At 39.5% G+C, this 13609-nt stretch overlaps 1 protein-coding gene across 2 annotated transcripts in view; it reads left to right on the top strand.

Annotated features, from left to right (window-relative positions):
- Positions 1–13609, top strand: part of LOC132815497 (protein FAM135B-like) — a 369978-nt gene that overhangs the window by 226590 nt on the left and 129779 nt on the right. For both annotated transcript variants that reach the window (XM_060824465.1, XM_060824467.1), the window contains exon 7: positions 832–958. In XM_060824465.1, the coding sequence (XP_060680448.1) occupies positions 832–958 (127 nt within the window). The remainder of the gene's footprint in view (positions 1–831; positions 959–13609) is intronic.

The following is a 13609-nucleotide window of genomic DNA, read 5'->3' as shown; positions in this document are numbered from 1 at the left end:
TTTGGATTGTTGGAGGAACCCGGAGCACCCGGAGGAAACCCACGCAGACACAGGGAGAATGTGCAAACTCCACACAGAGAGTCGGGAATTGAATCCAAATTGAACCTGTGAGGCAGCAGTGCTAACCACTGTGCCACCATGCCGCTCACATCATGTTAGGCATCATCTGTGAAGAGAAGCAGTGTTGGTGTTTCATGTCGATGATTCATTAATTCTACTTGTCTCCGTAGATGCTAATGAACCTGTCAATGTTTTTCCAGTTGTTCTAGCTCTAATTTATATTTCCCATATACACAGTATTTTGCTTTTGTATTCATTGAATATAACAGCAACAGAAAAAAGGTTGACTTATCTGCGCAGTCTACTTTGCAGCAGAACCTAAAGTCATCCCAATCTGTTATGGATTCCATACAAAAGTACGGGACATGTCTGTATGTCACCAACAGAGAGTATTTATTTTGTGTGTAGGAAACCAAAAACAAATTTTGCAGAGTATAAAAAAAAAACTCCCAGGTAATTTCTTCACATGTTAATCAAGTAAACTCCAAGGTTGCATTAGCAAACACATTTAACCTTATATCCAACTATGCTCCGCAGTTCGTAATGACTAAACACTGGCACAGTGTAGAAGACAGTGCTAGCTTCTGTTGTATCTGACCTGGGCAATACTCGCTCTGATTAAAACTAGGAAGAGATGACGGAAAATAAATCTTTCATTCCCAATGCTTTCATCCCTTACCTAAATGATCACACAATGTCATCCGATAACCCCAGAAACCCAAATGCCCCATGTACATTCTTGAATTACTAGCATTTGTTTCTGTCCCTTAGTTTCCCTCGACTAAGCAAAGGGATCTGGCTTGGGAAAAGTGGTCAGGAGATGGAACCGAATGTATCAAATCTGAATCTTGAAAACCTCATGTTTGGGTCTAGCTACTACAAGCAGCTTACAGTTGAGGTAAGTGAATTTCCACCTCAGTGTTTTGCTGCAGGATATTTCTGAGATTCAGATATCTTGCCATATTTGTATGATGGACCTACAAAATCATTTCTCTCATGAATTTGCCTTTGCTGTTCGTTTTTTTTTACTGTATTGTAATTATGGTCAAGTTGCATTGTACTATGATTTATTTAAATGTCTTTCATATATAGTTGTTTTGTTTTATTTACTTGGAGAATTTATAAGGGAACTAAGTTCTAATGACAGTAACGAATTTAATGTCATTAGTATTAGTAAAATCAGTGGTGGTATTATCAAGCCATTTTTGGTAATCGACATTGCATTTCCCCTGGTTCCCCACAGAATACATTCTGCACTCTTGCCATCCTCAGTGCTTCTGCCAAGTGGTGTTCAACATGAAGTAGAACTGACTCACTAGCAGAAGGTGGAGGGGCAGTATGTGGTCATCAGCAGAATATTTCCCTGGTCATGTTTGACATGATGACATGAGACTTCAAGTGGTCCAGAATCAATGCTAAGGACTCCAAAGGAAATTCTTTCCCAACTGTGTATGACAATCCCATCACCTCTGCTGCATCTTGCTGTTGGTGGGACAGAACATTCCAGCCATGATGATGGCATTGACCTGGACAATTTGTGTAAGGGATTATTCGGTATCTATGACGGTGTCACATGTGACAATACTATGCCTTTAAGAGTATTTTGTCCTTGTTTTGTGAAGAGAGGTTGAGACAGAGGTGATGAGCAGTATGGTTCAAGCCAATAAAGTAAACGTCTTGTGAAGCCTTGGTTTTTTTTTGAAAACTTTGGAACAATAGAAGCAGCCTGAATGGGTATGGTCAAGCTCCCACACAACTAGGATTTTTAGTTTACCTTTCAGTAGCTGTTGGGGCTGTAAAAGCTTCTATTTCTCTGTCTCATGCAAACCCATCTATTTTTTCTGAATTTGCCTTTGCCAAGGGTGTGTTTATTGAATCTTACTATATTGGAGCAGTTCATGAATAGTTTATTATTTTAAGTATTGTGAGTGCCAATTCTATTACTTTCATTTTGTCTGTATTTTAATAGTAATATATTAATAAATTGTGTTTTGCTTCAAACCTGGTAATTTGACCAATCGAATTGCATCTGAATGCAATGTCTTGCACTTGCCTTTAAAATAAGAAACGCTTGTGGGTCTAGGCTATTTCCATCACATGTTTTGAGTGGCTATAGTCTGTCCCATTACACACACTGCTGCTTAACAGTCCCTGAGACAGCTCTCCCAATTTTGGCACCAGCCATCAAATGTTGCTGAAAAGGATTTTGCAAGGTCATTAGGTCTGTGTCTGGCATTGCTTCCAGTGCCTAGATCAACAGCAGGTTGATCTGATTTAATTTTTTTTGAGACTTTCTAGCAATTGTTATAACTCAGGTGCCTAGGCTATTTCAGAGGGCAGTTGAGAATCAACCACATTGCTGTGGGTGTGAAGATATGGCCAGACCTGTTAATAAAGACATATTTCCTTCCCTGAATCGCATGAGTGAATCTGATGGGTTGTTAAGACAATCATCAACAATGATTTCATGATTATCATTAGTCTTTTAATTCTAGATTTTAGTGAGTTGAAATATTACCAATTCCCGTGGTGGGTTTTGATCCATGTCCCAAAACATTAGTCTGTAGCTCTGGATTACTATTCTAGTGACATTATCAGTAAGCCACCAACTCCGCAAGGTAGATTGATTTCTAGAGTGGAGTTGATGAGAGATTGGATTGAATGGGCTTACATTCTTTGGTATGTAACAGAAGGACAGGTGAAGCCATGGAAATGTTTAACATTTTTATGGAGCTTGACTGGATTAATACTGAGTAACTGAGACTCCTTAATAGGAGTCTTAATAGTCCAGAGCTAGTAAATAGTGTTTATATAGAAGTTGTGCTATTTAGGACTGAGATGAGAAGAAATTTCATGACTCAAAAGGTGATTAAACTTTGGAATTCTGTATCCGAGAGTGTGGTGGGCTGGGTTTATTGAGCAACTTAGAAGACTGATATTGACCTTATGGAATTATAGGCAAGACTCAAAGGACAGAATGACTTATTCCTCTGTTATTCCTATTTCTAATCTTAATTTACCCAACCATAATACCCTGATGTTTGTAACATATCTCAGAGAAACAGTGATGCGGAGGGGTTTATGATGAAACAGTGAAGGATAGAGCCCAGGCATCTACATTCCTGCCTGAGTCATAAGAATTTAGATTTCACAATAATAGAGATGATAGATCTTTTAAGATGCATAGCACACATCAACTAGTAAGTGCAACAAGAATGAACATTTTAATACTGTTCTATAATTCTATAATTGGTAGCTGATCTAGGTGAGCATAGATAATGATGATGGGCTTGAGCAAGATCAAATCAGAAGAGGTTAAGTTAAGTTGATATTGTAGAAGATGGGAGTATGTCCAATGGACAATGGAAATAGTATAGAATGGAAATGATGGAATAATGTTTTAGGTGCAGACGTTGTGTATACAGGATCAGAGGCTCAGTTCAGAGTCAAATAGGACAACAGGAGAACATATAGTTAAACATTAACCTGTAACTGTAGAGGATGGAATCAGTGCTAAATGAAACATGAAACTAATGAACAGTCTGAAAACTTGGTTGAGGTAGGGGGATGGATTTTTTTGGAAAAGTACAAACTTGGAGGCAGCAGCTGAAGATCTTTGTCTCCAATGTTTAACTATAGGAAATAATACCTAATTCAAAACTGATTTTAGACAAGCCTTTTTAAATCTTCGGTCCAAAGTAGATGTCGTCTCATCATCTTTCCATTCAGCTACACGATTTTATCCACCTGCTTAACCTGTCAAGACACTTTTCCAGCTTCAGTACTTGCACTGTAACTTCAGATACTGCTATCACCAAACTTAGTTGTACAGCTTTCTGTTCACCTACGTAATTGATAAATAAATTGAAAAGCAGAAAGCAGATCCCTAGAATCACTACTAAGCATAAGCTGCCAATTGGAATACATGCCCCATTAAATGTACTCGTTTGTCTCCTACAAGCTAGCTAATTCATGGCTAATTTACCAGCTTTCCTTCGATTCATTAGGTTTATGTTATTGCTAACAATATGGAGTCTTATCGATGCCATCCAGAAATCCATATGTAGAATATTCACACTCTGTATTCTAACACATATTGGAAACATAGAAACGAGCAGCAGGAATAGGTTATTTGCTCTTTGTGCTTGCTCTGCCATTCCATGTGATCATAGCTAATCCTCGACCTCACTGCTTTGTAATATTTAAAAAGTTATCATGCTCATCCTTAAATATCCTCAGTAAACTGGCCACCACATCCTCTCTGTGGTAGAGATTGACCATCCTCTGATTTAGTGAGTTCCTCAAAAAAAATTGACAAAATAAATGAAATTTAATGTTTACAAATTAATTTTGATTTTCTCTGATCAATTCCAATTTGATCAAGAGCTCAGTTGCTCAGAACCTTATGGCAATGTTTTTTACTTCCCCACAACAGATGTTAAACTATTATTTACTGGCTTCTTTCTCAACTCTTGTTAAATGCTTGACTGACATTGACAATTTTCGAACCTAAAGTAATAATTCCTGAATCAGAGAGTTTTCGATGATCATGATTAAAAATTTGCTCACCTCCTTTTACAATGTGCCGTGGAAAGGATCAGGTTCTGAAAGTGTCAAGTTTTGGTTGAATTCTTCTTTCTATTAACAATTTTTGTCCTTTAGTTAAATCCGGAAGCTCATCTGTTAAATTATTTTTGTTTCTTGTCACATCATTCAGCTATTTCCTTTACCATAAGGACTTAGTCCTATTTATCTATTCACAAATCCATTATTCCATTGTTTTTAACACAAATTATACCTGCTTCTGTCTTTAAGGGGCCAATTGTAGCCTTAGCCATGGATTTTGTTTTTGCAATATACACTTTTAAAAAACTTTTAGTATTAGCATGGACTTTCCTGGTGAGGTTGTACAGGTCAGTCTGTTATATGAGCTGCCAGAGGAAGTGGTGGAGGGCATAGGTTTAAGGTGAGAGGGGAAAGATATAAAAGAGACCTAAGGGGCAACTTTTTCACGCAGAGAGTGGTAAGGGTATAGAATGAGGTGCCAAAGGAAGTGGTGGAGGCTGCTACAATTGGAATATTTAAGAGGTATTTGGATGGGTATATGAATAGGAAGAGTTTGGAGGGATATGGGCCGGTTGCTTGCAGGTGGGACTAGATTAGGTTGGGATATCTGGTTGGCATGGATGAGTTGGACAGAAGAGTCTATTTCCATGCTGTGCATCTCTATGACTCTATGACTCTATTTTATCAATATAAATTTGCTGTAACAAGATTGATGAATTGGGAAAGCTGTTTCTAAAGTGCAAACTTTTAAAATATCTGTTGGCTATCATGTGATTACAGCACCAATACTTTAAAGCATGACTTTTCTATAACACGGCAGTTGCACAAGAACACAGCCATCATATTATAGAAGAACTGACTGTATTGTATTCACTTTCCTGCAGCTCTTACTAATTTCTTCGTATTTTCCTTGCTACAAACTGTGCTGTACATTGTATTTGAAAACATCTTTATTTTAATTTTACACTGCCTCCTGTCATTGAGTGTAATTCCTTAAATTTTCAAAGTCTGCAGATTGACGTGTGTCTCAACATAATTAATTGCAGATCAGAAGAAATCAGTATGATTTTTTTTACTCTTTCCTGACATTTTTCTGATACTGTGCAATATCTGAAGTGTGATGAGGAGCAAGGTGAAAAATGGTGTATATTGTGGGGAAATGAAAAGTTACCCACTTCAAATCTCCAGAAAGAAAACTTGTGCAACATATAATTTGAATGAGCTAGTTTTTTAAAAAATTATTAAGACTTTTTAAATCACAATATGAACTCATCATTGCATTTTAACTGCTTTGGCATTAACTTAAATACAAGTGGAAGGCACCACTTTTCAAACTGACATTACGTTTTTTTTCTACAAGATTCATATTTTTGCATATTATTATCCATATTACAAGGTTTTTAATAAAACAATATCATCTGCCACACAGACCAAATCATTTAATGATTTTATTTTATCCAATCATTGGGTAGTGGTGTTGCTGATAATGTCAGCACTTGCTGATCAATTATATTGTCCATGCTGCTTCTCATTCACTCCTGGCCTCTCTTTGATGTTGCATAGTTGCACAGCAGATGTGTTGTAAATGCATTAAAGGTTTAGATTGCAACATATAACTGTAGGTGCACCAATGTAGAGAATTCTGGCCTGTTATACAGAGAAGCTTTGATAATAAGTAAGTCTGTGTAGAGACACATGTTCAGTACAGTTGATTAAACAGTTGTCATAACACCTGCAAGTATATTGTTCAAAGACTGTCAAGTGTCAGTCGGAAGCATTTTGGTCCTGTACAGACTAAGCATTTTATTCTCTAGCAATCTGCTCCTAATTGATGTTTTGCAAACCTTCAAATCTGCATGTCATGGTTGTTTATTCTCATCGCTGCAATTAGCTTGATGTAGCTATTCCCAAGTAACTGATGTAATTATTCTCAAGTACACTCTACTCCTTGATTTATTCAGAGGGAGTGCAAATCAAGGGGTTCAATTTTTTTAAAAAATCCCTCACATAGCTCAAAATGAGCGAAGTGCTTTGTAGTAACTTATTTACAGTGGGATTGATTGTTGGCCTTAATACCATGGAGCTGGTACCCTGAAAGATTTACCCTAACCTAATTACAATTTTGTTCTTGTCTTCCTTTGTGCACTACTTGAGCTCACCTTGTTCATCAGATCAACCTTTTCCATGGACCCCATTTCTACAGTACTGTTTGCAAACCAATATTCCATTCTCTTAAACCCCAATGTTAGGTGATGTTATAAAGTGCACATTCCCTTTTCCCTCCTGACACCTCTTCCATTGTTTGCTCTGGAAGAAACTTTCTCTCAAGCCACTTATTGTGATACTTATTGAATCCCAACTATCTCCCTTTGACTCACAATTTAGCATGACATTTCTGGAGCTGCGAGTTTGCTAATCACATCCTCTCCTCCACTTTTGAGACCTTGGCTCCTATTAAAACTATTGCTTCATCTCACCCTAGACATTGTCTTGGTATACTACCCTGCCCAATTCTATTAAGTCAGAAGGATGCATATTTGAATGTTTATGGCAGAAAACTGGTTTGTCTATCCTTCACAATGTCTGGCTGGAAGATATAAAGCATTATTAGACACTGTCCTTCATTGCCAAATCTCTTTACTATTCAAAAAACATCTTAAATGCAAAATGTTTTGCATTACAGACCCGTTTAAGAAATGATGCTCCCAAGCTTACTTCACTCTCATCATCAACAACAAGTATGAGAAGAACATGGACTTGTGTCATCATGATCAAAACCATCCATTCAGCTGGCTTCTTCATCTATCTCACTGTGATAAGCTTCATTCAGTGTTCATCACATCTCTAGCTCTGAACTCAAACTTTGCTCTGGATTCTTTCCCATCTCCTATCTTAGCTTTCCCCAGCTCCAGGGCACCTACCTTCTGTTTCCTCAATCTTACAGTGATGGGAAATTATTAACCACCAAATGTCTCATCCAGGGTTGATTGTTAGCTGATATTGTTAATTCTGCCCTTTCTCCACATACTGTCACCCTCACTGACAAAACATCCATTATTAAGTCACTCCTCAAAATGTTCACCCTTGATCCAACCCCCCCCCCATCCTCACCCCAATTCCAACTCGTGTTTCCTCTGCTGTGTTCTTGAATATGTTTTCATCTCCCAAACCTCTAGACTGTTTCCTGAAATTCCATTCTTCCTCTAATCAGATTTCTGCCACCTTTACATTGCTGAAACACTAAAGTAAGGGAGACAGAAACAATAAACTATAATTTTACAGAAGTTATTTTGGAAAATGTATGAATCTATCATAAAGGATGTAATAGCAGGGCATTTAGATATACACAATATAATCACACAATGAAAATATGGCTTCATGAAAGGGAAGTCATGCCTGACAAATTTATTACTATTCATAGAGGAGGTGACAATCAAGAATAGAGAAGCAGTGGATGTAATATGTTTGGGATTTCAGACAATGTTTGATAGGAGCACATGGTGTTGAGTGTAGTATATCAACATAGCTAACTAATAGAAAACAGAGTCAAGAAAAGCATGGGTGGAGGTAGTGGGACAATCGACAGTTTAAAACTTTAGACAAAATGTGACAGCTAGAATAGAATGTGGGAAAATATGAGGTTTTGGAAGAATAGAAGAGCTATATATTATTTTGATGGGGAAAGACTACAGAAAGCTGTAGCCTACATGCATGAATCGCAATGGAAGGCAAATTCCTGTTCACCTTTATTTCAGAGGGGATGGAGTTTAAAACCATGGGAATCGAGCTCAAACTATACAAGGCACTAATCAGACCACCCTTCAATACTGTGAATAGTTTTGATCCCCTTACTGAAGAAAAATACACTGTCACTGGAGGCTGTCAAGAGAAGATTCACTAGGCTGGAAGCTGAGTAGATTGGGTTTGCTTTCATTGGCATGTCGAGAAATGAGAGGCAACCTAATGGAGATAGATACGATTATTTGGGGGCTTGACAGGTAGATGCAAAGAGTTTGTCTCTCCCCGTGGCAAAATCTAGAACTGGGGCAGGCTTTTGCCCGAAACGTCAATGCTGCCTGACTTGCTGTGCTTTTCCAGCACCACTCTAGTCTAGACTCTGATTTCCAGCATCTGCATTCCTCACTTTTGCCTGGCACAATCTCAGTGTATACGGCAGAGATTATGTGGATTTGATTTGAAGGGGAGTCAATCTGCAGAATGCTTTACTGCAGGGAGCTGTCAAAGTTGGTTGGTAAGTATATTCAGTGTTGAGAGAGAGAGATTTTTGATCAGTAAGAGAGTGGAGGTTTGTGGGAAAGGTAAGAAAGTGGAGTTGAGGATTGTTAGAGTAAAAAATGAGGTCTGCAGATGCTGGAGATCACAGCTGCAAATGTGTTGCTGGTCAAAGCACAGCAGGCCAGGCAGCATCTCAGGAATAGAGAATTCGACGTTTCGAGAATAAGCCCTCCTGATGAAGGGCTTATGCTCGAAACGTCGAATTCTCTATTCCTGAGATGCTGCCTGGCCTGCTGTGCTTTGACCAGCAACACATTTGCAGTTGAGGATTGTTAGAGCAATCATGATCTCATTGAATGATGGAGCAGACTCAATGCAAACATTAGCTTAATTTTGGTTTTTTTTTGTTGTTAAATTCACAAATGATATTTGTTAGTTTGTGGAAAGTGGTTTGTTTTGTAGTATTTTTCAAAGAAAAGCTATCGAGTTGTTCCTTGTAGCCTATCATTCCAGGTTAATTTTTAGAGCTGTCTCAAAATCCTGTGATCAGGTATAAATAGAGAAGAATTGACCCAGGCAACATGGTAAGGTTTTGTGGGCAGAGCCTGCTTCCAGCTCAGTGATTTTAACGCTAATGCAAAAAATGGTGAAAGCTCAGGTTGTACTGAATGTCTTTTATTGCTGAAATCTTGCAAACTTATGCACCACTTTTGCTGAAAGGGGGGAACAGATACAACATGTTCTAGTAGGAATCTCAATGCACTGCATGCAAATGGTCATGGGAGAGCTGTGTATTAATGCAGCAACATTGTATTTATAGGAAAATGTACTTAAAGATAGAATACTGTTCTCAAACTTTGCTCAGTGTTTGGTGTACACAATTGTGGAATTATTTATTTAATTTACAGTTACAGAGTCCTAACACTGAAAAAGATCCTTCGGTCCAACTTGTCCACGTTGACAAAATATCCTACATTAATCAATCCCATTTCCCAGCATTTGTCCCATATCCCCCTAAACCCTTGCTATTCATAAACCCATCCAGATGCCTTTAAAATGTTGTAATTGTACCTGCCTCCATTACTTCCTTTGGCAGCTCACCCCGTACATGTACCACACTCTGTGAAAAAGTTGCCCCTCAGGTCCCTTTTAAATCTTTCCTCTCTCATCTTAAAACTATGCCCTCTAGTTTTGAACTCTCTGATCCTGGGGAAAAAGACCTTGACTATTCACCCCATCCTTGATGATTTTGTAAACCTCTGTAAGGTCACCCCTCAGCCTTGGACGCTTCAGTGAAAATAGCCCCAGCTTATTCAGCCTCTCCCTATAGCTCAAATCCTGGCAATATCCCTGTAATTTGTTTTTCTGCACCACCTCAAATTTAACAGCATAATGCTATAGCAGGGAGATCAGAATTGAATGCAATATTCCAAAAGTGTTTTTAACTAATGTTCTGTACAGCTTAAACGTAACATCCTAAATGTTGTTGAATATATTATAAATCTAAAATATAAAGTGATCATAAAGGAGCTTCCAAAGGTACACCTATTACCAGCTCAATAACAAGAGCTTGGAATTATATAAACTGCAGCACCTGCAAGTTCTTCCCAAGTCTCTCACCATTCTAGCTTGCAACTGTATCACTGTTCCTTGCTCTTGCTGGGTCAAAACTTTGGAACTTCCTTCTTAACAGCACTTACCTACCCACTATGGACTGTAGCAGTTGAAGAGGATGGCACACCACATTCTCAATGGCAATTAAAGTATGTGCAGCAACAGTCAGTCGCCATCATATTCCACAACAATAATTAAATGGATATACAAGGTCGTGTAGCATCTCATAGTTGACTTTCATTGTGTTGCTTTCCTACAGTCGCATTTTAGCAATGGCTGAGACTTTTTTTATCACCAAGACCTGATGGGACATGTTCTCCCAGGCCTTTATGATAGGTTTAATAAATTGACTCTGCTCCACTAAGGGATCCTGTCATAGTTTAAAAGCAGCATTTGCTTCTTCAGCAGTAGCAGCCACACTGTCAGAATGTGGAAGTTGCTTCCAAACCTTGATGCATTCAAAGTTTCACGTTATTGTTCTCCCTTTGGTACAGCATAATGTAGTATGTTTCCAAAAGGAGTAGCTTTGTCATCATTAACAAAGTTGATGGAAATGTTTCCCTCCAAACTGAAAGGCTGTGAGAATGAAGATTTCTGTCTTGTGTGAGGTGGATGAAGGATGCTGGCATGATGAAACATATCCAATCTAATTACATTGAGCCCTGGTGAAAAGCAACACAGCACCAAAAGAGAGTACATCTGAGAATGCTTGCACTTCTCTGTCATGAAGAGATGTATAGCATCATTGGGAGCGCAAGACAAAATTATTTTTCCTCTGCATTACAGCTCCAATCTACTGTCCTCCGATATTGTCATGTCTCATCTATCTTTACAGGGAATGGGATAGTGCCAATGGTTCTCAGTCTGAATGATTGCTTGTCGTTTTTGGCTAACTGTACTTTATTATTTTTCAAAGGTTTATTCATGTCTGCCTCCGATGGCATATTGCAAGGAATCCAAAGGATCCACCCCCTCAGTGTCATAAGTAGAAGATCTGGTGCAAGTCAGCCTACTTAAATTGCATTGACTCATGAGTCATGGGACAGTCATGGAGAAGTCAGTTTGAGATTGTCTAAGTTTCTCATGTTCGTGTACAAACGTGGGAGGTGGTAGGAGGTGGAAGAGAGCAGATTTGACAAACGTTTGATGAGTTCACGCTCCTGATAACTATTTTGGGAACCTTATTTAACTAGATGTCTGTCTATGAGCACATGCAGGTAATAACCAGTATGACTTCTAACCACAAACACGTCATGGACCAAATTTTAAAAACCGAAAGAACTGTGGGTGCTGGAGTTCAGGAACAGAAGTAGCAATTGCTGGAAAATCTCATTAGGTTTAGCAGCATCTGTGGAGGGAAAGCAGAATTAACATTTGAAATTCCCTGACCCTTCTTTAGAATTGGTTGTAGCTAGGAAATGGTTGGTATATGGGGTGGAGGGAGAAGGCAGGAGCAAATGATTCTTGGAGATGGAGCCCAGAGACCGAGAGAGAAAAACCATTGGGCAAAGGAGGAGGTAAAGGTCAGTCTGAAAAGATCAGTAGCCACTAATGGGGACCATTAGTGACTGAAGATGGGTTGTTTTTGGTGGTAGCTCAAGTGATGTCAAGTCTTGTGTGTGGATCCCGAGCAGCGCTGTGACGCGGGACTCCATGCTCTACGGCCTGTTCCCCGCGACGCACACCGAGACGAATATCAACTGTGCCTGGAGGATCATCAACTCGGTGAAGGACGCTCTCTGGGCGGTCCGAAACCTGTTGACCTTCCAGCTGAAGGAGTTGACCCCGACTGAGTGTTGCAGACTGCCACATTCCCAGGTCCAGGACTTCGTGTTGAGGGACGCGCTGAAGCTTGGGGCAACTGCCGCCAAGGCATGGTGGGGAAAGACCACCTTGTAACATCTGCCTGCCTAAAGAAGAACAGGGGGCCCATGCAGTCATTTGGGCTCTGCTGACACCTCAGCTAAAAAATGTAATTGTACAGACCTGTAAATAGGAACGATTACTCTGTTTCGGTAGGCAAAGAGATTGAATGTTTACATATGTATGGCATGCTCACTTGTATAGATCATCAAAGTATTTTATGAATAAAGTATATTTTTAAAATTAAAAAAAAAGTCAAGTCTAGTGTGTGGATGATGGGGTAATGGCATGGGCGAAGGTGCTCAGGCCCTAAAATTATTGAATTTAATAGTGAGTCCAGAAGGCTGCAGTGCCCCCAAGTGGAATGTGAGATGTTATTGTTCTTCCATGATTTGGAGATGCCGGTGTTGGACTGGGGTATACAAAGTTAAAAATCACACAACACCAGGTTATAGTCCAACAGGTTTAATTGGAAACACTAGCTTTCGGAGCAATGCTCCTTCATCAGGTCGTTGTACCTGATGACTACCTAATAGAGGAGCAGTGGTCCAAAAGCTAGTGCTTCCAATTAAACCTGTTGGAATATAACTTGGTGTTGTGTGATTTTTAACATTGTTCTTCCAGTCTGAGCTGAGCTTCTTTGGTGCACTGCAGCAAGCCCAGAGACAGAGTTGTTGGCCTGGGGTAATGATGATGTTTGGAAGTGGCAGGCAACAGGAAGCGCATGGTCATTTTTGCCGACAGAATGTATGTGTACTGGAGAGCAATTGCTGAATCTGTATTTCATCTCCCCAATGGAGACCAAACCTCAATAGGGCCCTCCCAGTTCTCACTTACCACTTCACCAGCATCCACATCCAAAGGATCTTTAGCTGCCACGTCTGCTACCTCTGGTAGGATGCAACTACCAGACACATATCCCTATCCTCTCCCTTGTCAGCATTCCACAGGGACTTTTCCATCTGGGATACTTTTGTGCACTCCTCTTCCACTCTCAACATCCCCCCGACACCCACAGCACCTTCCCAAACAGTAGCAGAAAGTGTAACATCCAATGGTTTACTTCCTTCCCTCCTCACTATTCAAGGCCCCAGACATACCTTCCAGGTGAAATATTTTGATTTAACTGCTATTTACTCAATCTAGCCTACTGTATTCTCTGTTCACAATGTGGCCTGCCCCATATTGGGGAGACAAAACACAGATTGGGCTACCACTTTGCAGAACACCACCTTCTGTCTGCAAAATATGACCCTGAGATTCCTGTTGC

The sequence above is a fragment of the Hemiscyllium ocellatum genome, chromosome 4 (assembly GCF_020745735.1).
Source record: "Hemiscyllium ocellatum isolate sHemOce1 chromosome 4, sHemOce1.pat.X.cur, whole genome shotgun sequence".
Taxonomy (NCBI): domain Eukaryota; kingdom Metazoa; phylum Chordata; class Chondrichthyes; order Orectolobiformes; family Hemiscylliidae; genus Hemiscyllium; species Hemiscyllium ocellatum.
The sequence above is the reverse complement of the archived record's forward strand: the minus strand, read 5'-3'. Positions and strand labels throughout refer to the sequence as shown.